Consider the following 23,506-nt stretch of genomic DNA (forward strand, 5'->3'; position numbering starts at 1 on the left):
GTAATTGGGTGCGCTTCTCAAGCGCTTAGCTTGGTTTTATTATTAACTTTGTTATTAGTTTACATACATACAAACCTCAAAATTAAAAGTGTTTTGTATGAAAATATACAAACTATAAATATTTGTTGGTTTGTTCTATGTAAAATATTTTAAAATCAAACGGTGAAGGTAGTGTGTTATTATATTTTTGCTGGTTGGTAAAGTAAAGGGCAGTCTTCTAGCTCTCAGTAGCTATATTATTTGGAAACAGTCGTCATCCTTGCTTAAACATTATACAGTCAGTGGTACACATGTTTTGTACACATTTCCTGTTCATGGTATCAAATCTAGCAGATTATCCAGCGCATTTGACGAATTAGAAAAGAGATCGTGTGTAATATCATCATAATCAACTCCTAAGCTCTTTAGTTCGCTATAGCAATCGTCGCTGAAACCAGGCACTTCCAGCAGGTTGTTGCTTTTAGAAAAGGCATCGTGGCGATTTGTGTATCCAATGCGTTCTCGAAACATATCGGCCAATTGATCGTCAGTTAGCTCCACGCCGTGCGCCTTCTTGGAATGTTGGCGTATTCTGTAAATATAAATTAGGGTTTGTTTAGGTGTTTGAAGCGACTACAGTATATTGTTATTTGGCATATATAGATAAAATCATAGACATTCAAGACATATTTGTAGGACCTTTTATATTTGAAACTCTTTGTAGATCCTAACTCTAATGATCAATATATTCGAATTTTTTAGTTAATATTGTACACTCACTTGCTGCGATCAATAAATTCCTCCTCGCACTGCATGCATTTGTATGGATAACCTGTATGCTCGTACTGATGCTGACGTAAACGAGCGCGTGAAGATGCCTCGAATGAGCATGTCTCGCAACGCCACGTTTTCTGCTGATGACTACGTTGCTCATGCTCGCGTAACAGAGCAAAATTCTGAAATTTAATGCCGCAACTACTACAGCTAACCTGCTGTTCCTCCTGCACATGGGCTCTCTCGTAATGTACCTTCAGCTCCGTAGCATTCACATAGTTTAGGGAGCACTTAACGCACTGAAAGTGCCGCTCCATGTGACGCTTTCGATGTAAGGCCAGCGAGTCCGCATTCTTGAAATTCTTGTGGCAAATCTCGCACTCATGTACAGTGTCCACGGCATGTTGTTGCTGCAAATGCAATTCGTACTTCCGTATGCTGCTGAACTGCTTTTCACAAAACGTGCAATGGACTGGTTGAGCTACCTGGCAGAAGCGCTGATGGTTTTGCAGACTGGCACGCTGATTAAAGACCTTTCCGCAGGCATTGCAAATGTGCTGCTCTTTGGAATCACGAACAGTAAACAAATGGGATGGACTGCTGGAGGGTGCCGTGTGGACACGCGTGTAGTGAGTACGCGCCGAGCGCTGATCTTTAAAAACTCGCGCGCAGGCCGGGCAATTTTGCTGTTCGTACCAGTTATTTTCTGTACAATACGGATAGAAAATGACAAAAAGATATACATACATATATTTACATTTTGCATACCTTTCAATGTAAATGTACTTCGCTTTTAAATTACATAAGAAAACATATCTTTTTAAAGCATGACCATTCCTATATAATACAGCCCAAATGAAATTATATGTTGTAACCTTATACAAAACCCAACATACTTGTACATATACAACCAACAGTGTTTTTCTTGCTGTTGTTGCTGCTTTGGCTCAGCGCTGTACTGCATACATGGTCACACAAAAGAATTAGTTATAGCCACATATGTATGGGGTCGGTTCCAGGAAACCGACAGCGACAATAGATCGAGCTAATTTCAACACTAATTTGGCCCAATCACTTACCAAAATCCTTCTCAATTCTGTGGTTCTCAATTAGATGGGTCTGCATTTCACCTTTATCCTTAGTAGTATAATTGTTACAACATCGGCATTTAAATGTTAGATCTGTAAGAGTAGAGTTGAAAGGCTCAATGTCCAAAGCCTTTAGGTGACACTTACTATTCGCCAGACCAGTGATCTCATCTTCGGATACTTCCAGGCTGTGCTCTCGTTTGTAATGACTTCGCATCTGTTTTGCCTCCGTTTGTGTAAAGTTACACATGTTGCACCCAAGGACAGGTATGTTGAGATTGTCGTTGGTATTGCCTAAAAACAGTATGCCGGTTTTTAAGAAAATCAAATATTAGTTAAGCTTACCGCTTGGTGAATTATGCCGTTGCTTAACCAGCCTCTTGTCGGGAGCGGTTTCAGGCTCTATCAGACAGGTATTAGCTGTTGTCAATATTTCCGAAGCTGTTCAGATAGATTAATAGAGATAAATAAAAAAAAATTGTTCTAAACTTACACTGAAGCAGCTTAGCCTTGATAGACTCTATTATTTCGCACTCTTCTGGGGACTGTTCTCCGCTAGCGTCATCATTCAAAGTCATGAAGAGTGCGCGTTGTATAAGATCGCACTCGACGTCTGGTAAGCCTGACAAATCACCATTCTTATTGTTGAAATTATAATTGTTATTATTTTCACTGCGGTCGATATCAACAGGCGTCTTGCTGTTCTCAAAAAATGTTTCATTGTTTTTAGCATCAGAGCCGTCATTATCGTCATCTTCATCGATGTTGTTGGTATCGTATTTGACATCAAATAATATAACTGCAAATAAGGATATTATTTAAATCCGAAAGCAAATTATTCGTAACACCCGCACCTTCATCCTCTTTGGACGACTTATTTTGGACTGTGGTGTCAGCATCAAGACGCGGCATCTTTGCACCACGCATGTACAAGACGTTCTCCTCAATGGGTGCCGATGCTTCGTCGTAGCTCTCGACAAACTGCTCAAACTCCTGGCCGAACTGATTCCACCGGAGCAGTTCGTGACTCGCCTTGCGTTTCAGCTCCGGCTCTTGCTTCACTGCAGGCTTTACGCTCTGCGCCTCACTGTGCAACACACGGTCCGACTCCAAAGCAAGTTCCACAAAGTGCATAGCTACTTCAAGCGCACGGCAGCACCGCACGCACATTTGCATGGGCCATTTGTAGCCGCCGGCGCTGCACACATTTAATTCTAAACCGGTGCAATGACGAAAACTTTCGCCATAACTACGGGCGCTTTGCAGGTCTGGCACATTGGTGTCTAACTTGACGGTATCACGATTCATAGAGAGGCAAGCTCGACACTTCGCTTTGTTAGCTTTGTTCATATTAGCGAGCAACGTCGGCGAAGGCGGCGTCGATGAAAACCGCGAAATCGCAACAGCTTCCATGGTGACCAAAACAAGAGCAAAAAGCGCGCGCTCGCTTAGGCTACCACTACTTTTACACAGTTATATTCTGAGTTTTGCAGAAAAATCACACTCTAGTGTCTTTAATGCAAGGCTGTTATTTTCTTAAATTATAATTAAACTTTACACCAACTCAATAATAAAATTAAATGTTCGCAATATTTTTTACCGAGTTCCACTAGTGTTGGGAAACACTGCAAAGGTGATTGAATTATCGCATGTGATACGTTTTGTATCATTGTAGTTACACATTCGATTATTGGTATATTTCTTTAAAATACTGGTTAAATACCCTGAGTGCACTACTGCTTTTCATCAACTTTCCCAGTGTAGGTGCTGCCCAATAGTGTTGCCAACTTTTTAGAAGGAAAAAAAGCAGTTTTTGACGGAAAGGAAAATGAAATAAAGCTAAAATGTTTGGCAAAAAAGCGTAATAAAAAGCTAAATTTATTTTTACAAGAATTGTTTAGAAAAATGTGTTTTCAAAGCATTTTTTATCATCTTGGTGAACATTTTAAATGCTATTTACGCATTTTGTTTTGTATTGTCGTATACACCTTTAAAAACGGTCAATCTGCGCTACTGCTGTATGCTGAGCAACAATTAGGCACAGCGCGGCTTCTTGCTTCGGTAGCTTCTCAAAATCAATTTTGTTTTCCCCCATAAAACGTCCGTGTTTCTTTGTAAGAGATTTTTTCTTATTCTTTCAGCATGAATTCATTCGCACCTTTACAAATTAAGCGTATTTAACTTTAATGTCATGTTTAGTATAACCACAGCAGTCTGTTTCTCAATACGTAGGGTCTACTTTCACAAGCGAGCGCCGCTATTGTCATAAACGAGCGGCATTATATACATAATAGTAATTGTAAGTCACTTTTTGCATAAAAATAACTCAATAAACCATTACCATAATTAATCATACATAGGCAAATATTGATAAAAAAAAAAAAAATGAAAAAGCTGCTTCATTTCCATTTTTTTACATAAATGTTGGCAAATTTACAAAAAGCGGAAAAAAGCTAAATGTATTTTTAAAAAGCCAGAATTCTCACTTCCCGCAATTTTGATTATTTTCCCACAATCTCATTTCAAAAACAACCCGGGAAAAAAGGCAAAAATTGGCAACACTGTGTCTCAGGGATGCCGTATTGGCTCTTTTATTTTAAATGTGGTTGCTTCCGAAATCCGATTTTTTGCCCTTATTGTAATACACCTAATTCTGTTTTTACAAGACTGGTTCCAGAAACAACCGTGTAAAAAATACACATTGATTATATGCGAAATTATTGCCCGTATTAGCCCGGCTCAATATAATGTTTCAAATTGTATTTATTTTGTGTGTGCATGACTTACCTTCGAGTTTGAAGGCATATAAGGTATTTAAATGATCATTTTCTGTTCTTGACAAAAAATTGATCAGTTAGTATGTTACATTGTTATACCCTGTACCCGTAGGGTAAAAAGGGTATATTAGGTTTTGCAAAGTATGTAACATGCAGAAGTATATATGTATATAAATTCTGAATCAGCATGACGAGAGAAATCGATCTAGACATGTCCGTCTATCTGTCTGGATGAACGCAATAATCTCAGAAACTATAGAAGCTGGAATACCCAAAGTTGGTTTATTTTATTTTTTTTTAATTTTCCCCCCCTTCCCCCGCTACAGAATTTCGTCAATAGCGTCCACATTTCAAATGCTACCTAAACCAAACTTTGCACACATAATATATATATAATTGTCTACTGCTGTTTTATTCAATTCGGTCAATTCTAAGAAAAGTTATTAGCGAAACAAATTCTCGCCAGTACAACCCCCACAAACTGCAGCAACAAGTTCGCTCTTCTTCTTCCTCTTTTTGCTGCTGCTTTGGGCGCATATAACTCAGTGACGGAAGTTTACCTGGGTACAGGGTATTACACTGTCGGGCTTGCTCGACTGTAGCGTTCTCTCTTGTTTATTTTATAATTATACTCTGTACATGAAATGTACAAGAGTATATTAGGTTTGCGGGAGCTGAAAAATGTAACAGGCAGAAGGAGGCGTGGCAGACCCCACAAAGTATATAGCCCTGTCTGTCTGTCCGTCCGTATGAACACCTGGATCTCAGAGACTATAAGAGATACAGACACCAAATTTTGCACAAAGATGCGTTATGTGTGTATTCTATACGAGTTTGTTTTATTTTTTTGATTTTTCCCCCCACTTCCCCCCTATGGGGGTTTTCCCGATTTTCCATTCGTATAATCGCCTATATCTCGGAGACAATAAGACCTAGGAACACAAAATTTTAGTCCAAGGTGCCTTGTGTGACTACGCAGAAAATGTATATTTTGGAATTTCCCTCCCTCCCCCCTCTCACCCGCAATTACGATTTTCTCTAACTCCCGTAATTCTTGGAATTTCGAACTAAAATTTTGCAAATACCCCCAGTTAGTAATTATGTGTCCGTATGCCAAGTTTCACTATGATAGACCGATTTACCAAGAAGTTATAGCCATAAATATATTTGCTGCTGCAGCGCTGCTCAAGCGCTGCCCGCGGCTGTTGTTGCGAAAATGCTTACACAGACACGAATAGATGCGCATAGGCATATATACACTCACACAGACGCAATTGCTATATAAATGTGCAATTATACACCCTTTACGTGAGTTCGAATACCGAGAAAGGTAAAATCGATCATTGAATTTTTTTTTATTTTCTTAATTTTTTTTTATTTTCTATAATTATTGTTAACATATGTACAGAGTATTTCAAAGTCGGGACACCCGACTTTAGCTTTTTTACTTGTTTTTGTAAGCATATGTACAGAGTATTTCAAAGTCGGGACACCCGACTTTAGCTTTTTTACTTGTTTTTTTTTTATATATGTATTTATTTTGAATGTTGTTTTATGCCAAGGGTTAGATTTAGTGATATTGAGTATGTGCTCCATATTTGGAGTCCGTCGAAAAAACAATTACATATAACACAAAATATCTTTCGAAAAAAAATGACGCAAATAAAAATTGTTAATGAATAACGTAATGCCAAATGTACAAAAGAACAAATTACTTTTAAAAATGTTCAATAATAATAATTAATTTACATTTCTTGCCCTGTCAGTGCAAAACTAATGTACATACTATGTATGTAAATACATATATTCACACATTAGTGTCTCACATTTTGCATTGGCTACATATTTCAATCGTTTGCACGCAACTACACGTGTATGTGTGTGTGTGTGTGTGTATGTATATTTAGTTGTCCCCAACTGTTGTATTCTTTGTTCTGCCTGCATTTGTAAAATGCATATTTTGAAAATCTTTGCATGCAAAGTTGTAGATTTAGTTACAGATCCAGATTCTCCTAGGTCCGAGTAAGGACGAGTTTATTTTATTTTTGGGAATTTCCCCCCCCTTCCCCCGCTACAGAATTTCGTCAATAGCGTCCACATTTCAAATGCTACCTAAACCAAACTTTGCACACATAATTTATATATAATTGTCTACTGTTGTTTAAAATTTTATTCAATTCGGTCAATTCTAAGAAAGGTTATTAGCAAAACAAATTCTCGCCAGTACAACCCCCACAAACTGCAGCAACAAGTTCGCTCTTCTTCTTCCTCTTTTTGCTGCTCCTATGGGCGCATATAACTCAGTGACGGAAGTTTACATGGGTACAGGGTATTACACTGTCGGGCTTGCTCGACTGTAGCGTTCTGTCTTGTTTATACATAGAGATATGTGTTTGGTTCCTCCTTTCCAAAGAAATATATATGAAACTTTTAATTTTTAAACCGTGTTATATCAAAATCGTGTAAAAAAGACCGTGTAAAAACAGACGCAAAAACAACATTAGTTTCAACTAAACTACCATCTTTGTCTCAAAAGTACGCGTAAATTGTGCAGATACGATCGCAAGCAAGCCAAATAAAAACAAAAGCGCCGAGAGCAAAATATAAGAACTAGAATAACCAAACTTGGTATCCAGATTCTCCTAGACTCAAACTTGTACTTAAGAGAATCTGGATACCAAGTTTGGTTATTTTAGCCCTTATACCTTCTGAGATCCTTGCATACAGACAGACGGACATGGTTATATCGACTTGTCATCATGATCAAGAATATATGTATGTATGTCTGTAAATATATACTTTTTGAGGTCTGCCACGCCTCCTTCTGTGTGTTACAAAACTAGTATATCCTGTGGTACAGGCTAGAAAAAGAAGCATATTACGCTAACTCAAAGTTGTCTTATTTAACACGATTTCTAGGAACGCAACTCCCATGTTAAGTAAGGGGTATCGAGAGAGAAATCGATGTAGATATGTCATACATACATACATACATATGTATGTAAATAAAAATTAGTACGTAGACTCTCTTAATATCCAGGCATCTCGAGTAAAAAGTTATTAGCGAAACAATTTCATACTGCATAAGACCAGCACTCCTCTTCCATGAACGCCTGTTTGGCATCTTGTTAGTACGGTATGAATTGGGAGCAAGGTATTCCTAAATAGGCAATCACGATATTTATATTTTAGGACCGGTTGTGAATTGCATACAAACAAGAAAGGAAACCTGCTATGTTTCAATTGTTTACGCATATCAATATCTGACTGCATATAGTTGCCCATTCACATTATAAATACCTATGCAAAAGATATATTTTAAATGAAGTGATTTTTAGTATGAATATATCATTCTTTCAATTTAGTGAAAGATGCAATGCTTTTAGATAAAAAACATTCTTGGTTTTTATCATCGCTCCAGCTCCGAAACTTGTAAAGTAGATCTGGCGATGTAGGAAAATTTGATTTTCCAAGTTTATACCGCACATTTCTAAAGATTGTCCATGTGACGTATTCTCTTTCTGGATGATGGTATCCATTGATTTTAATGTGAATAATGTACTTCTGGTATCTCATTTGAAATCGTTATTATTAATATCTATGTACATATGTTCCTTCCGGCCATTTCGTCTTTCACTTAAATGAAATGGCATACATTTTTTCGCAATGTTATCATTCACACAAAAGAAGTTTTGGCATTTATTGTTCCATCGACAATATCAACCCGTTTCTGTCCAACTTTTATTTATTCATTAATTATGAAAATTTGCAATTCCTTTAAACTTATACATAGTCTTAACATACAATAACAATATTTATGACATGTGCTTAAATAGATGAATAATGTTTACCCTACATACAACTTTGTACAAAATGCAGCTGCATTGCGTGATCTCAATTATGTTATAATATTTACAACGGCATTCTCCACCTCGACGAGCTGCTCTTGCGCAACAGCAGCCTCAAAATCCTGACGCCGCAACAGTTCTCCACTGCGCGTGAATACCTTCAAGTCATGCGGATTGGTGTAGCCCACATTGGCGCGATAGACTTCTGCCAAATCGTCCTCTGTCATTTTTAGCTGATGTGCACGCAGTGCATGTAGCCACAAACTATGGAAATAAAATGATCGAGCAGGTTAAACTAGTCGGAATCAATTATACTTTAAATACTTACGGCCTGCGTCGTGAAAAAGCATGCCCGCACTTCGGGCACCTGTATGCAAAAATACCTTTATGCATACGCATATGTTGATTGAGCTGCGATTTTGTGACAAGTTCTCGCCCGCAATTCGGAAATTGGCATGCAAAACGCTTTAAATGATGGCTTGCATTTTGATGGCGCTTTAAGTGATGCTTATAGCGGAAAGTCTTCGCACAAACTGCTTTCCCATCATCTATTTCAATGTTACATTTAAATGGCATTTCGTTTGTGTGGGTTACACGATGTTTTGTCAGCTCTGGCTTTATCACAAAGGTCTTTGGACATTGGTCACACTGATAGTTTCTGTTCGCATGACGTTTCATGTGATACAATAACAGTGTTTTTGTACGATAAGTACTGTTGCATATGTGGCACTTGAAGTCATAATTGCGACGGGGCGATGACAGATGATCGCTTATGGTATGCTGCTCCGCTTGATGCTGCTGCAACTCGCTTAGTTCAGTGCAAGTATGGTTGCATTGCTTACAAACATATATAGGCGTGTTGGGCAAGCCATTATGCATGCTGTTATTTTGTTGTGCCTCCTGATGCGCCATACCAAATGTCATAGTCTTGTCTGCAGTCAACCCCTGCCTTTGGTAGCTGGAAGTGGATGGCTGATTGTCGTTTTCGTGCTCTATGCTTGCTCTTGTTGTGGCGTGTGCATGACCAATGAAATTATATTCGTAGTCATAGGAATCATTCGGTGTCGGGGTAGGGAGGGGTGTGTAACAGGATACACTGATGTTGCCGATACTGGTGTGGAGATCCGCTGCAGTTGTAATTATGCTTTCAGTTGTGTCATTCAAGTTTTGATCATATTTATCTGCTGCTTCTTTATTTTCCTGTCCTTGGTTTAGCTGCTCTACTAGGCCCAACGACGATCAACGATCATTGTTCATCATCAGCAAATAACATATTTAGTTTTAAATTTGGAACGTGTGACGGCATGTTTTGGACATGATTGGAATTTGAGTTTGAGTGGATTGTGGACAGGCTATTTGCGACGTCGCTCTTACCAACGGCAGCGGCCTTTTGCTCGCCAGCGTTCGGCAAAGTGGTGGTCGTTGTGGAAGTGGTTCTTGTGGTAGCCGAACTTGTCGTTTGGGGATTCGACACCGATTGCAGCTCAATGATTGTATCTACAAGATGGCTCCGCTGTAGATGGCGCGTTAATATGTGCTTGGCCGCAAAAGTGCGAATACATCGTGGACACTCATAGGGCAATTCTGCAAAAATTATAAAGTTAATATGAAACAATTGGGTGTTTTGAGTTCGCTACACTTACTGCGTATAATGAATACGTCGCCAGCATGACATGAAGCTGAAGAGGGGCATATAATTAAATTAATGAATGATTAATGAAAATAATTATAAAATATCGTCAATATCTTACCACCATCATTGATTCCATGGTGTGCATTTAAATGGCTACGCATCTCCGAATCCTGCTCACATTCGAATGGACATTTTGCGCACATAAGCGCAGGATCTTTAATATGAAAGACAAGATTAAGATTACATATTCAAATTGTACTATTTCATTAATAGATAAATGCAATTTCACAACAATTTCCACCAACTTTTTTTTATAAATAGCCCTTTTTTTGTATGTTTTTATCATTGCACTTATAAATACATATTTATACTATAAACATAATTCATACTAAAACACGCACTTGGGAAAAAATTAAAACCAAAATTGTAATGGTGCTGATCCGAGATATATACATATGTACTTAGTTCGATAGCAAACTTTTTGCTTTCTGCACAAACTCTAGAACCTATTGTGAGACTTGATTATAACAGCAGAGCTCAATTGTACAGCTCCGCACTCACTTACACTTGGGCGGTACGATGTGCAGCTTTTCAATGTTAGTGCGATCCACCGACACCTTGTCGCCTTTAGCCTGCACCATATCGCGAGTTGGTATGCGCTTGTGTACGGCCCTGTAGTGTCGAATAAGGGCACGTTTACGATTATAGATGTTCGTACATAGCTCGCAACGGTAAGGTGCCAATCCTGTAACAAAGGCCGTTTACAACAATCGTTTCAATCAACGCGTTTTTCTCTTTATATTTACCTCTATGCACAAACATGTGGTTTTCAAACTTGTACTGACTCGTAAATTTCTTGTTGCAGTATACACAATATGGTTTTTGTAAGTGTTTTGATTGCTCATCATCAAAATCATCTACATCGTCATCGTCGCTGGTGTGCACCAAATTCTGATTAATGGCCGAACCATTGTTGTCATTCTCATCATCAATATTGCTCTCATCCTCCTCTTCTTCCTCTTCTTCAACCTCTTCGTCTGGTTCATCTTCATCTTCAAAATCTTCAAAAAGATTTTCAGCATCAAAATCTAAACTTATATTGTTGTTATCTATGACAAGATCTTCCCCATCAGCCACAGGCATTCCATCGGCTGGTATCGTGCAAATAGCAGCAACATCGGTATTATCAATAAATTCCTGCATATCACCAATTATAGGAGCCTGTGTGCTCACCAAAGGCAATGCCTTTTTGGGTTCTGCTGCCGTTGAGCTTTCCGGAAAAATTGCAAAGGAATTGTCCGCTGTAGATGGAAATTCTGAGTCTGTGATTATTTGAGGTGGGCTATTCGCCGTAGCTGTGACTACATCTGAGTTAGTGGTATACTCTAATATCGGCGTAGTGATAATCTCGTTGGTATTACTTGATGTTGCGGTTAGCAAGGTAAGTTGTTCGGGCGGGTTCGGTGTTGGAGCATCTGTAAATGTAATTTTCAACAAGAATTTGGGTAAAAATGTATACTAGGTCAGTACAAATATATTGAACACACAGGAGGAGCCTTGATAGACCCCTAGAATTTGGATGAAAATGTTTACTAGTCCAGTACAAACATATTGAATACACAGAAGGAGCCTTGATAGACTCCCTATATAAGGAAGTATTTTTAATCAGTATGAACACCTAGATCTCAGAGACTATAAGACTATAGGAGACTTCAAAGGTTGCAAACATCCAACTCATGAAGCTTAAAGTTGAGAATACTTACATGTAATTCCTATTGGGAGTTGCGTTTGCTTGACTTGTTTGCCCGGGACTCCATCACATTTAACTACGTTGCCATTATCCGCACCTGCTAAACACACGAAAGTTACTGCATTAATTAATCAATATTTTTTGCTTCACTTACACCAACTAGGTCTAAGTTGGATCTCCGACGGTTCCACCAAGTGCTTCTTGTTGTAATGCACGCGTAGTTGTCCACGGCTCTGGGTTTCAAAGAGGCACATATCACACGAGTAAGTTTTATTTACATCTGAAGGAGCTGCTGTAGCCTTTACGTTACGAAACAAGCCCTGGGCGACAGTTGGCTGGATGTTGTGCAGTGTCTTGTAATGATCCATTAGCTCGGTACTGCGCAGCGAATAGAAAGTGCACTGATCACAGTAGAATTTTGGCAGATCTACGGTTGAACGGGAGGTGAGACGTTGGTTAGTTTGCATGCCGCAAAAGAATTTGGCAAATCTTTTAAACTAACTGGTGTGAGTCAATTGATGAGATTTCAAGCGTGCCAAGGTAGCAAATGTCTTGGGGCATTGGCTGCATTTATGTTTTAAGAACGTCGACATGCGCGAAGATCCAATTGCTGCCTTGACTAAAAGAACAACAGTTTTAATTTAGTTTTAAATGCTGAAATCCTTTCTAGACAATACTTTTTATTTGGGGCTGCACTTCCTCAACAATAAGCTCATCAATATCCATCGCTGCTTCATTATCCGCTGCTGTGCCTAACAAGTTCTGGAGCGTTAGGTTAGGGGCCCTGACATCGTTATTATTTTTAGTATCGGCGACGGATGCATTGATGTATTCTATGACAACACCTGTGCAAACAAAAAAATGTTTAATCAGATAATCCATATAAAATATATAAAAGTGTTTTTATTCTGTACCCAAAGGGTATGTGAGTGTGTGTAACACATACATAGAATAAATAGGCGTGGTATATAAATTCCTAATCAGTATAAGATGAATCGAGCTACATATGTACATCTGTCTCCATAAACGCAAAGATCTCGGAAAGTATAAAAGCTAGAATAACCAATCTCTTCTTCTCTTTTTAAGTCCAAGAAAGGACAAGTTTTATTTTCTGATACCTCCACTCTCCTGCTATTAGTGATTTTCCATAACTTCCGTAACTCTTGGAATTTTTCAAAAAAAAAAAAAAAAAAAAAAAAAGCCCGTAACTGTTGTTGTTATTGCTTTGGGTCAATTCGGTACTATACACACAACAAATTAACTATTTATAAGATTAAAAAAAGCAGCCTACATAGTCGAAATTCTACGGCAGGGTGAGTGAGGTGGAAACACGGATTGCATAAGCCGCGTTTGCGCGAATTTAATGTTTGCTCCCTTTCAACCATGAAGTTTTTTGTTGCCACTTTTAAACCTACCGCTTCCGTTTAACTGTTGTAGTGATCCATCTGGAAGAACGAGATACTCGGTCCCTATGCTCACGTGCCTCCCTGACTGCATGTCAGAAGTTTCGCCCGAAGTGGAATTTTCAGCGTATGATTTAGCCGTCGCGTTGAGTGCGGAATCAGTCATCGGCGCAATCTCGGCTTCTGTATGCATGTTAGTACTCAACTGCTCCATTTCGCACAATTGCTCGGAATCAATATGTGGAGTTGTATAATCCTCCGGTCTCAAAACTGTTGGTATCAAAAGTTCCATGTCTTCCAGGGTGCACACTTTAACAACTGAGTCCTCTGCGGGCTTTGTAGCGCTCAAACTACAGGCGACTGTACTTGTTCTGGTTGGTGAGGAACAAGGTGGCTCTGGGCCAATCTTTTTCGAGGGTGCAGGCGCGTTTAATCTTGCTACTTGTGTTAGCGTTAAGTCATGCTTCATGCGATAATGATCGCTCAATTGGCGCTGCTTTAGAGTAATAAAGGGACACAGCCTACAACTGTGTGAAATTACGTCTGCAATAGAGAGGTCGCGATGAATAATAATTATATGACCCTTTTGTAAGCACGCTATAGTATTTACCAGAATGCAACCGTATATGCTGCTTTAGCTCTAGTTTGTTGTATATTACAGCGCCGCATACCTTGCATTCATGACGTACGTTTTTGCGTGGTTGGTCTTTCAGCTGGGTCTGAGTCTGTCGCTTGTCCTTTGTTGTGTCAGTGCCATCTTTTTTGTTGAACGCCTACGAATCACGAAACTCCATTAGTACACAAACAAATGCCACATCTATACACACATATGTATATGAACATAATATATGTATATATACATACCTCTTGCTCCAAGCACTTAATGCCCCTTATTGGCGCCTTCTCTTTACTGCCATCCAAGCAGCGATTTTGCTGTCCGTTAAAACGCACCGCGCGCTTCGCCGATGCTTGCGTCTTTGAACATTCTCTGTCTGGGCTGAGCTTATGACACAGAAACTCATGGGCACGCAAAGCGTTCTGTATGAAATGATACGCAATCTGCAAACTTTTGCTGCAGCCGGTGCATATGAACAGTGGTAGCTCCGGAATATTTTCAGTGCGTATGCAGAATAGCAAACATCGCAATAGAGTTATTTTTTCACCATTGCCACCATCTTCTGCTTGCCGCGTCAGGTCTCGCGCCACCATAAGAGAGTCTAGTTTGTAGAGCTCGGCGTCGGGTTTCAGGCAGCAACGACATATTATATTGTAGTCGACTATACCCGCCGTTTTTACATCTTTATTAGCCATGACTCAAAAACAAACTCTTGACGGCATGGGTTTGGTTTGGAAACAAAGTAATGTCAATTTATTGCGATTTTTAATTCGGAAAAAATACAGTAACAAGCACGCGATTGTTTGTCTGCTAAACGTTTGGGTCCAGGGTTGTATTTTTCCGATTCCGTGTGAATGGCAAATCGCGCTAATTTCAAATTCGCAGTTGTACCACTAGTTATGTTTTAATGTAAAATTTAGTTTAATGTGTTTCAATTATACAATATCCAAATTTATGCATGTACATACATATGTATATTGATAATTATTTGTGCTTCTGGTTTTTGAAGTATGTATACAGCACACAAATTTTAGCCCTAAATTTAAAATCAGCTTATACTATTTTTGTGGTACACTTTTAAGCATTTAAGCGTTCACAAACATTGATGAACCAATGTATGTATGTTCATACATAATATGTATAACATACATACATATGTAGATACATTCTCAAAATATTTGTTTTTTGAATTGCGTTAAAAAGTATCATAACAATATCATATTTACACAAAACATACAATAAAAAGAAAAAAAGTGAAAAACTATATTTCAAAAATGTATTCTAAAAAAAATAAATAAATTTAATAATGACTTAATACATTCATACATAAGTTTAGACATAAGTAACTATTCAATTTCGAATTTCAACCAACGGGCAATATCAGTAAATATAAATAAAATGTACATAGCAACGTAGGTGTAATATATTATTTATTTAAAAAATACATTTCAGCAACTTTTTAGCTTTTTTTCGAGAACGTAAATGTCTTTTAAGAATTGGGCACCCATAACAATAATTATTCTGAAGGTTTCGTTTGTATTCCCAGACCATTCGTTGATTACTCTGAATCTTTTGTGGCATGTATTAATTTATGCAGCTCCAAAACTTCGGCAGTAATAAATCTTCGCTTGCATATGCCACAGGGAAAATTTCTAGCATTTTCGCACTCGTGCATTCGTTCAATGTGCTTTTTCAAACGGTGCTTTTGATGAAACATTCGGTTACAGTAGCTGCACTGCATCGTAGGTTCCTGATGACTACGACGGTGCACACTCAGAGCTGTGCTAGACTTATACGTGTTTCCGCACAGTTCGCATACGTAGTTCCGCGCTTCGCTGTGGGTAGTAAAGTGTGCTTTATAGTCCCACTTGCACGAGGCTTTGTAGTTGCACTGTTGACACTGCCATTTGTTTGATTTAATGTGCTCGCGCAACTGATGGATTCGCAGTTTCGAGGCATATAAGAAACTTATGTTGCATATCCTACACACATGAGATATGGTTGCACGATGGGATCTCTTCTTATGGATCTGCAGGAGGGTTTCGGTTGGGAAACGCCGTGAGCATATTTCACAAATTAGCACACACAAGTGACTTGTGGGCAAGAACTCCAATAATTTTTCATAATATATTGGATAAGGACACTTGTAATCGGCGAACCGTAAGAATGAAAAATACTGCTCCGCGAACCATCGTTGCAGCCAACGTATGCTAGTGTTGACGACATCTGGCAAAAATGACACCCGCCAGCGTTGAGCCAGGCTTTGGCTTATCCGCTCTGCACTCTCCCGCCGGTTCGCAACGTACTCAGCACCCTTGTAATTAGCATGCCAGTAGGATTCATGTGCGTGCATAAGTGCAATAAAGTCATGCATTAGTTCAGGATTTGTGCGAGAGAGGCTAAAGAAAGGGCGATTGGGGGTGTTGCGGACGTTATACTGCAAAATGGTATGAATAAAAATATTCACATTTAATTGTTGGAAAGTATGTATTCAAAGGTTACCACGGGTATATCCTGGAGCTTGGATTCCCCTCCACTTCCTCTGATCATGTCTTCACGCTTATCATCGTCATCCAAGCCAAAACCAATAGTTTCCTCATCTTCAAAACAATCTGTGGGGAGCAGTTCCACCCCAATAGGCTCACCAGCTGCTCTAAGATTGGATAATTCAACTTCAACTTCAGCCTGTATTTCGTCGTTGTCATCGTCCATAGCATTTAAAATGTTCGAATTTTGTTGCTTGTGAAGTTCTAAGTGCTTGGTATATGAGGGCCATTTTGTGAATGCATCTGCGTTGCAGAGACAACATTTTATCATTACTTGAAGGCAGTCGGCTTGCTTTAAATAGACGCGTGCACTTTCTTTATAAATTCCATTGTTAAGATACATAGTCCCACATTTTATGCGCGCTAGTATTTTCTTCTTACTAATTGCACATTCACGATGAATGGGTTAGTTATGGCAACAGTGCTTCTTCTTCCTATAACGCAAGCCCTTTTAATGTGAAATATTTCCTGAAAATAACAATACGTACATATGCATGATGCAGGATTTCCCACCATGTGCAATACGCATTTGGATGCTGAAACTACAAAATGGAGCCACCCTGTCCATAAATGCAATAGCAGGTTTGCTGCACTCTTTGCCACTTGGTAATGTCACACATGTACATACTGTTGTGTATTAGAAATTCGAGAATCATCAATGCTTTTCATTTGCATCCTTTAGACGAATCTCGAAATGCCGTAAATATTGCGCTAAAGGCGGGAATTCTAGTACCAGCGGCCATGGGAAAACATCGGCGTATCAAAGTAGGGTTCTGTCAAAAATTAAGCAGCTTACCAACTTCAAAGAGCGACCCTTATTGCTACGAGTGTCATTTACCCGATTCTGGATCAGAGTTGTTGATACGCTGCTCCGCTTGTCAACGTTCTTTCCATGGAACTTGTCAACGCAGAAATCCACAAAAACCCAACTATGAGGTGCCATCGAATCAAGGGCAGCCTCATCGTTTTCCACTCAATGAATCGGACCTGGAGGACGAATTAATGGGTGAAGAAATAGATGAGGGACACACTTTGGAAACACCAGCTCCTCTTATTGAAACTAACAATAACACCTACGAGTTCGATTGTGGTGTAATCACGCCCTTCAAATGTGAGTACAACGATGACGAAGTACTATTTGTTTGCGAAAAGCTAGCGCCGGAACGGATGCGCAAGCATGTAGAAAAAATTAAAAAAGAGCCTGATCTTCAGGATTCTTCTTCATTGAGCAGTGGGGAGCTAGAACAACAAATGTGTACTGCATGTCGGCTGCTCGAATTGCGACAGCTGCACAATCCACCACATATGACCAGAGAAGAACTATGTTTCCTGCTTTCCGCCTCTTTTGCCGTCCATCGCAGTTGGTTGGATACAGATGTCCAAAGATATATGGCTAAAAACCTAAAGGCCTGTGATATTGCACTAATAAAGCGCCTGCTCTTTCACAACGAAATACTCGGCGTTTCGAAAATAAGCGATAACATAGCCGCAAAAAAATACAATTATTTAATGGAATTTCTGGTCGATCTGTTAGACTTGCAGCACAATATAGGTGTATTTTTCGGCGCACAGTGTAAGGAATACGAGGCTACAAAGTGGCTGTTGCGTGACGTAACACACGACATTCGCGAAATTCGAAGTTGTTCAGACTGCTTTAGATACTCGATTGAGCCTAACAAGTCGCCGTTTTGGTTCGCAAAGCCTTGCCTGCAAAGACATGAGCTTGTATATGCCAAGCACGGTGCGTATCCCTATTGGCCCGCCAAGGTGAGCTTATTTTTATTATTTTTTGCACCTTTTATTTAATCTATTACCACGTTTACCAAAGTATGAGTTTTGATTAAACAAACACCAACATAATGCTAGAGTAAAGCGGGCCCAACTCTTAAATACTCTGTACTCCCACAAAACCCCACACCTCTAGCTTGATTATTGTACCCATTTTATCCTTTATATGGTACAAGATTATTACAATTGTTTTTTTTTTTAAATCTGCCAATATAAACAAGATAAAATGGGGAACAAAAATCACAAAATGTTGCCTATGAACTAAGAGAGTCTGCATATAAAATTTGGCATGCTGCATGTCATTACAATGCAAATACTTACTGTTGGCCGCTACTAATATTGCTGTTAGTTTTTTAACACATAATAATATTTATAAATATTGTTTTTACCATTAGGTCATACGAGTTCTGACCAAACTCAGCAAATACGACGTGAGGTTTTTTGGTGGCTCCCATTCGCGCGCATTGGTCCCTGCACATCATATTTTGTCCATCGACACGGATATCTCGCTTTACGAAACTAAAACTTCTCGCGCATGGAACTTATCAATGAGGGAACTGGGATATTTTAAGGCACTGTCGCATTTTCCCGCCTCCTTTTTTGGTTTTAATGCCGATCTCAATAGGACGGCCAGTTTTGTAAATAACGTACTTAGACATTATATTGAGGCAGACGAATTAAGAACGACAAAGCGTATGCGTTCGGCAACGCCATCGCTACCGAAAAAAGCCAAGAAAACAACATATGACAAATTGTGTTCTGTGGAAACCCGCTTAGTGGTCAATGATGAATTATCAAAATGTCAGGCTGATTTGGCCACCATGCAGAATCTCATAAATGAGGTTAAACGTAAGCGTTGGTGCCACTACTGTCTGCAGGAGGCCAAATTCGACTGCTGTTTTGCGGCTTCATATTGCACCATGGAATGCCAACGCCGTGATGGACGCCGACACCAACCGGTTTGCACAGCAGAGCAGTCCTGATACGTGTTAGAAACTGTTTGCGTAAAAAGCGAAGATCCCAATATTATTCATTATCCCTTTCTTTTCATGAGCAACATTTTAAAAATGGCTCTTGTGAGTTTTAAGCATATGTACATATTTAAATATTTGTATATGTAATCTCTTGCTCTATACCTACATACATATAAATATACATAGTATAAATTGCTGTATATCTACATACATATAAAAATACATAGTATATATATATACACATATATACATACAAACATACTACTGAACAAGTCGTGCTGTGCTTTTACATGCGATTACCAATTGACGGTGATAAATAAATAATTTTGGCCACATTTCATAATGGGTCATTAGAAATAACTATATTTTTGTCTGTGATTGTAAATTTTTGTTCATAAAATATAAAGGACCCAAATATTAACATGATTTAATTACTTCACGATAAGTTTGATATAAATAGGTAAATACATTCAATTGGTAATTAGCTCTTCAATTTAATTTCATTGAAAGCCATATTTTTGATCTCCCAAAATAGATGCTTGAGATAGAAATATTTGATTAAAATCGTAATAATAAAGGTATGCCTGACTGCTGATTAAGACTACTAAGATGTGATTTTGATTTAACTGAAGCAGAAAAGAGTTCTGACTTGTGTTTGAGGTTTGATTTTACTGGCTCAAATACTAAATAAATTCATAAATTTCAAAAAACAAAAGATCTGCTTATTTAAATTGCAGCTGATTTCATGCAGTATGTATTTAAAAAGTGATTTTTTATTTTAAACATATTTTGTGTTTTTTTAATGTTAGTTTTAAAAAATGCCCAAGACTTCTCAACGTTTAGTTCAGTCACTGTGCTAAATACACTGAGCTGAAATACATTAAATAAAATCTTAATAGAAAGCGATGAGAGGCAGGTTTTAAAGAAATGCCATGAGAATATGTACAGTAATTGACAACGAAGTGAAGAATTACTGAATGTTTATTATCTACATATATGATAACACAATTCTTCAATTACACAATTTTTCTTGCTTTTTAGATATTTTATTTTCCGTTATGCCCAGACGCCTCAATGCTTTTAAAACTGTAATAGCTTGTGTAGGGCAGCCCTCCTTTTTAGTACAAATCGACGCGTAAAACAGCTGATTGTGGAATAGCACAGAACAGTTGTTATTTAACGGCTGAGCTTTACGGTTGTTGGGTGGCGGACGGGATTTGTGCCGAGCACCGAATCACGTTACTTTATTCGTGTGCCGTGTACTTCGGGTTCAATTGAAGAACGCTGACAGTAAAAAGGTCATCACGAGCGGTGTTCCGATCGAACGAGTAGCCGCTCAAAAGCGTCATAGATGTTCACATGCACGCGTGTATTTACAGTGATTTGTTTGTGTGGAAAAATCAATTAATTGCAACAAAAGCATAACACTCGTCCAGTATGGCCGTCGGCTCTTTTGACGGCTGGGATGCCGTGGTTTTAGCAAGCATACTGATCATATCAGCGCTGATAGGAATATACTACCGATATACTGGCGGCAAGCAGAAGACAACGAAGGAATATTTGATGGCCGATCAGAGTATGACCACCTTTCCGGTATCATTTAGCCTGATGGCCAGCTTCATGTCAGCCATAACACTAATGGGTGTTTCCAGCGAGGCTTATCAATTTGGTACGATGTTTTGCGTTATCAACATATCCTATTTGCTGAGTACACCAATCGCCGCTTATATGTTTCTGCCCGTATTTTATCGTATGCGGACAACCAGCGTATACGAGTATCTGGAGCGACGTTTTGGCCATGCAACACGATTGGCAGCCTCAATAGCGTTCACCCTTCAAATGGTGCTATACATGGCTATCGCTCTATATGCACCCGCCTTGGCGCTAGAAGCGGTCACAGGCATCAACAAGACTACTGCCATACTAGTAATAGGACTTGTCTGCACATTCTACTCCACCCTGGGCGGCCTTAAAGCTGTTCTCATCACGGACGTCTTTCAATCGTTTTTAATGTTCGCGGGCATCTATGCTGTGATTACGGTGTCGGCTATAAAGGCGGGAGGCCTCGGTGCTATTTGGCAGGTGGCCCTTGAGCGCGGTCGTGTGGAGCTCTGGGACTTCTCAATAGATCCCACGGTACGGCATACATGGTGGAGTCTAATTATCGGCGGTATGGTCACCTACCTTTCACTCTATGGTGTCAATCAGACGCAAGTTCAGCGACTTTTAAGTGTGCGCAATTTAAAAGGCGCTCAATCGGCGCTTTGGTGGAATCTGCCAATACTTTGCACCTTGAGCTTTAGTACAATCTTTAGTGGCCTGGCAATGTTCCATTACTATCGAAATTGTGATCCCATGCTGGAGGGTCGCATTAAGTCAGGAGATCAGTTAATGCCTCTTTTTGCAGTTGATACCATGGGTGGGTATAACATATAGTTGATTATCTGACTGTGATATTTATCTGCACATTTATCTAACCATGTAATTTAGGCCAATATCCCGGTTTGTGTGGCCTGTTCGTTTCGGGAATATTCTCGGCCAGTCTTTCGACAATTTCCTCAGCTGTTACCTCGCTCTCGGCTGTCACACTGGAGGACTATCTGAAGCCGCTGTACAAAACTTTTTTTAAAAGCGCTTTGGTGGACTCAAAGTCAACGTTTCCAACCAAAATCGTGGCTTGTATTTATGGCCTTCTGTGTATAGCCTTGGCCTTTGGGGCCGGCTCTTTAGGTGGCGTTCTACAGGCATCACTTACAATTTTCGGCGTGGTCGGAGGTCCCCTATTGGGTATTTTTACCATGGGGATCTTTACCACACGCACTAATCAACGCGGTGTGCTGCTGGGATTTATGTTGGGCTTGCTCTTCTCCTTCTGGATCGGCTTTGGCGGTCCCAAACCAAAGCCGCCCATCCTCGACTTAAGCACAGCGGGTTGCAGCTTAAACAATTCAACTGGTAGCAGCAGCGAACCATTTATCGAGGTACTTCGCGGATTTACAGAGAGTCCGCCATTGGTTCCAGAGCCGCACTTCTTTTGGCTATATCGCCTCTCCTATATGTGGTCCTGTGTTCTGGGATTTCTAATCACAAGTTCCTGCGGCTACTGCTTCAGCATTCTCTTGGCATACTTCAAATGCGCGGACAATTCTCAAATTTACTTAGATAGGCAACAGAAACTGCTGGACTACGATTTATTTGCGCCGCCACTATCGCGTCGTTTCCAAAATATACATCGGAAACAACAACTGCAGCAGCAAGGCGTTCAAGATGAAATGCTGGTCAAGCTTAGGGATACATTGTAAGACAACGTACTTATATTTTTCATTTCGTCATTGTTAAATAATGTACAAAAACACATTCATACGTAGTGATTTGTTAGCCACAGCCATGGCACAAGCGCTACCTAAAGTAACTTATTAACGTGAACACAATATATTATGGAGGATATACAAAATAGATGTAAATGTAGAATTTGAAACTGTTCATCGTACCTAAAATTGCATACCAATGTGACCTATGTATTTGTATACCTGTATGCAATTTTTACATTGTTAACTACGAACCAGCGTAAAGGAGTCTTCCAATTTGCAATCTGCAAAAAAAAATGTAGGAGGGCATACATTTTAGCCATAGATAGCCACAATTTTATAGCAGAACTCATTTACCTCCTTGTGTATACAAGTACATATATGTTCATATGCACTTACTATACGTAGATACAAATTATACAAGTAACTACAGCTGCTTTCTGCTGAATTTATTACTTATTTATATGTGCATTGAACAATAACTCAATAATAATATTAAGTGAAACACCAAATGTAACGAACACATGTAATTAGTAACAAAATTAAATGTGCTGGCCATTAAAAACAAAACCAAATGTTTACTGATGGGAAAACGAAAATTGGCTTAGAAATGCTTTTTCGTATAAACGAACGGTCTCGTACACCATCAACTATTCATATGAATACGTGTGTATGCATGTATGTGTGTATTACATACATACATACTATACATACACGAAAACTAACTTCTTGCCGTTGCTCGATAAGCAAATAAAATATGAATAATATTTCATAACCACGAAGAATATTCCAAGGGTCCGTTGCGTCATGGCGTCGGCACAAAGTTCAATTGGCACATTGTCTATAACAGCGTGTCGATTTGTGCTGGAAGCGCTTAAATTTTATACAAATATCTGCTGGGCTGACAACAAAGCATTAATTGGTCAAGTCGACGAGAAACACTTCTTTGTGTGCTTCTTTCTGTTTTATTTGCATACAAGTGGAAAGTTTTTCCACCTGTTGTTTGCTCTTTCGTTTTGACT

At 39.1% G+C, this 23,506-nt stretch overlaps 5 protein-coding genes across 9 annotated transcripts; 2 read left to right on the forward strand and 3 right to left on the reverse strand.

Annotated features, from left to right (window-relative positions):
* Nucleotide 1: 1 nt before the first annotated feature.
* Nucleotides 2–3,361, reverse strand: LOC115625265 (zinc finger imprinted 3). Its single transcript, XM_030520270.1, has 7 exons — nt 2,696–3,361; nt 2,335–2,640; nt 2,187–2,282; nt 1,989–2,135; nt 1,833–1,934; nt 760–1,459; nt 2–571 (listed from the first exon to the last, which is right to left on the reverse strand). Exons 1-7 carry the CDS (start codon nt 3,252–3,254, stop codon nt 313–315), a joined length of 2,169 nt encoding a protein of 722 aa, XP_030376130.1. The 5' UTR covers nt 3,255–3,361; the 3' UTR covers nt 2–312.
* Nucleotides 3,362–8,336: 4,975 nt separating this feature from the next.
* Nucleotides 8,337–14,722, reverse strand: LOC115633834. Of its 3 annotated transcripts, none has more exons than XM_030531321.1 (14): nt 14,117–14,721; nt 13,863–14,025; nt 13,265–13,795; nt 12,527–12,694; nt 12,352–12,468; nt 12,004–12,276; nt 11,863–11,949; nt 10,906–11,574; nt 10,665–10,844; nt 10,218–10,313; nt 10,110–10,145; nt 9,841–10,050; nt 8,795–9,686; nt 8,337–8,730 (listed from the first exon to the last, which is right to left on the reverse strand). In XM_030531321.1, exons 1-14 carry the CDS (start codon nt 14,561–14,563, stop codon nt 8,517–8,519), a joined length of 4,083 nt encoding a protein of 1,360 aa, XP_030387181.1. In that variant the 5' UTR covers nt 14,564–14,721; the 3' UTR covers nt 8,337–8,516. The 3 variants fall into 3 exon arrangements, with proteins under 3 accessions (XP_030387181.1, XP_030387183.1, XP_030387184.1); XM_030531323.1 differs by having other exon boundaries at nt 11,863–11,946; nt 14,117–14,720; XM_030531324.1 differs by lacking the exon at nt 12,352–12,468 and having other exon boundaries at nt 14,117–14,722.
* A 545-nt stretch (nt 14,723–15,267) lies between these two features.
* Nucleotides 15,268–16,755, reverse strand: LOC115633716 (zinc finger protein Aiolos). Of its 2 annotated transcripts, none has more exons than XM_030531181.1 (2): nt 16,374–16,755; nt 15,268–16,305 (listed from the first exon to the last, which is right to left on the reverse strand). In XM_030531181.1, the coding sequence occupies exons 1-2, from the start codon at nt 16,683–16,685 to the stop codon at nt 15,427–15,429; spliced, it is 1,191 nt and encodes a 396-aa protein (XP_030387041.1). In that variant the 5' UTR covers nt 16,686–16,755; the 3' UTR covers nt 15,268–15,426. The 2 variants fall into 2 exon arrangements, with proteins under 2 accessions (XP_030387041.1, XP_030387040.1); XM_030531180.1 differs by having other exon boundaries at nt 15,273–16,305; nt 16,371–16,755.
* Nucleotides 16,756–16,891: 136 nt separating this feature from the next.
* LOC115630951 (zinc finger MYND domain-containing protein 11) lies at nt 16,892–19,597 on the forward strand. 2 transcript variants are annotated; one of them, XM_030527526.1, is made up of 3 exons: nt 16,892–17,020; nt 17,097–18,181; nt 18,598–19,597. In XM_030527526.1, exons 1-3 carry the CDS (start codon nt 16,909–16,911, stop codon nt 19,183–19,185), a joined length of 1,785 nt encoding a protein of 594 aa, XP_030383386.1. In that variant the 5' UTR covers nt 16,892–16,908; the 3' UTR covers nt 19,186–19,597. The 2 variants fall into 2 exon arrangements, with proteins under 2 accessions (XP_030383386.1, XP_030383394.1); XM_030527534.1 differs by having other exon boundaries at nt 17,097–18,155; nt 18,598–18,870.
* Nucleotides 19,598–20,384: 787 nt separating this feature from the next.
* Nucleotides 20,385–23,054, forward strand: LOC115624988 (putative sodium-dependent multivitamin transporter). Its single transcript, XM_030519855.1, has 2 exons — nt 20,385–21,595; nt 21,667–23,054. Exons 1-2 carry the CDS (start codon nt 20,614–20,616, stop codon nt 22,476–22,478), a joined length of 1,794 nt encoding a protein of 597 aa, XP_030375715.1. The 5' UTR covers nt 20,385–20,613; the 3' UTR covers nt 22,479–23,054.
* Nucleotides 23,055–23,506: the final 452 nt, after the last annotated feature.

This window comes from Scaptodrosophila lebanonensis, unplaced genomic scaffold, assembly GCF_003285725.1.
Source record: "Scaptodrosophila lebanonensis strain 11010-0011.00,11010-0021.00 unplaced genomic scaffold, SlebRS2 tig00000001-arrow-pilon, whole genome shotgun sequence".
Taxonomy (NCBI): Eukaryota; Metazoa; Arthropoda; class Insecta; order Diptera; family Drosophilidae; genus Scaptodrosophila; species Scaptodrosophila lebanonensis.

Coding starts and splice junctions, on each gene's coding strand:
- LOC115625265 (XM_030520270.1), bottom strand. CDS start 3,254: ATGGAAGCTGTTGCGATTTCGCGGTTTTCATCGACGCCGCCTTCGCCG. Junction 2,136..2,186: donor ACGGCATAATTCACCAAGCG/GTAAGCTTAACT, acceptor TACTGTTTTTAG/GCAATACCAACGACAATCTC. Junction 1,935..1,988: donor GATCACTGGTCTGGCGAATA/GTAAGTGTCACC, acceptor CTACTCTTACAG/ATCTAACATTTAAATGCCGA.
- LOC115633834 (XM_030531321.1), bottom strand. CDS start 14,563: ATGGCTAATAAAGATGTAAAAACGGCGGGTATAGTCGACTACAATATA. Junction 12,695..13,264: donor ACAACAGTTAAACGGAAGCG/GTAGGTTTAAAA, acceptor TTGTTTGCACAG/GTGTTGTCATAGAATACATC. Junction 11,575..11,862: donor ACTCCCAATAGGAATTACAT/GTAAGTATTCTC, acceptor TTACATTTACAG/ATGCTCCAACACCGAACCCG.
- LOC115633716 (XM_030531180.1), bottom strand. CDS start 16,685: ATGATAAAATGTTGTCTCTGCAACGCAGATGCATTCACAAAATGGCCC. Junction 16,306..16,370: donor AGCTCCAGGATATACCCGTG/GTAACCTTTGAA, acceptor ACCATTTTGCAG/TATAACGTCCGCAACACCCC.
- LOC115630951 (XM_030527526.1), top strand. CDS start 16,909: ATGATGCAGGATTTCCCACCATGTGCAATACGCATTTGGATGCTGAAA. Junction 17,021..17,096: donor GCTGCACTCTTTGCCACTTG/GTAATGTCACAC, acceptor TGCATCCTTTAG/ACGAATCTCGAAATGCCGTA. Junction 18,182..18,597: donor ATCCCTATTGGCCCGCCAAG/GTGAGCTTATTT, acceptor TTTTACCATTAG/GTCATACGAGTTCTGACCAA.
- LOC115624988 (XM_030519855.1), top strand. CDS start 20,614: ATGGCCGTCGGCTCTTTTGACGGCTGGGATGCCGTGGTTTTAGCAAGC. Junction 21,596..21,666: donor TTTTGCAGTTGATACCATGG/GTGGGTATAACA, acceptor CATGTAATTTAG/GCCAATATCCCGGTTTGTGT.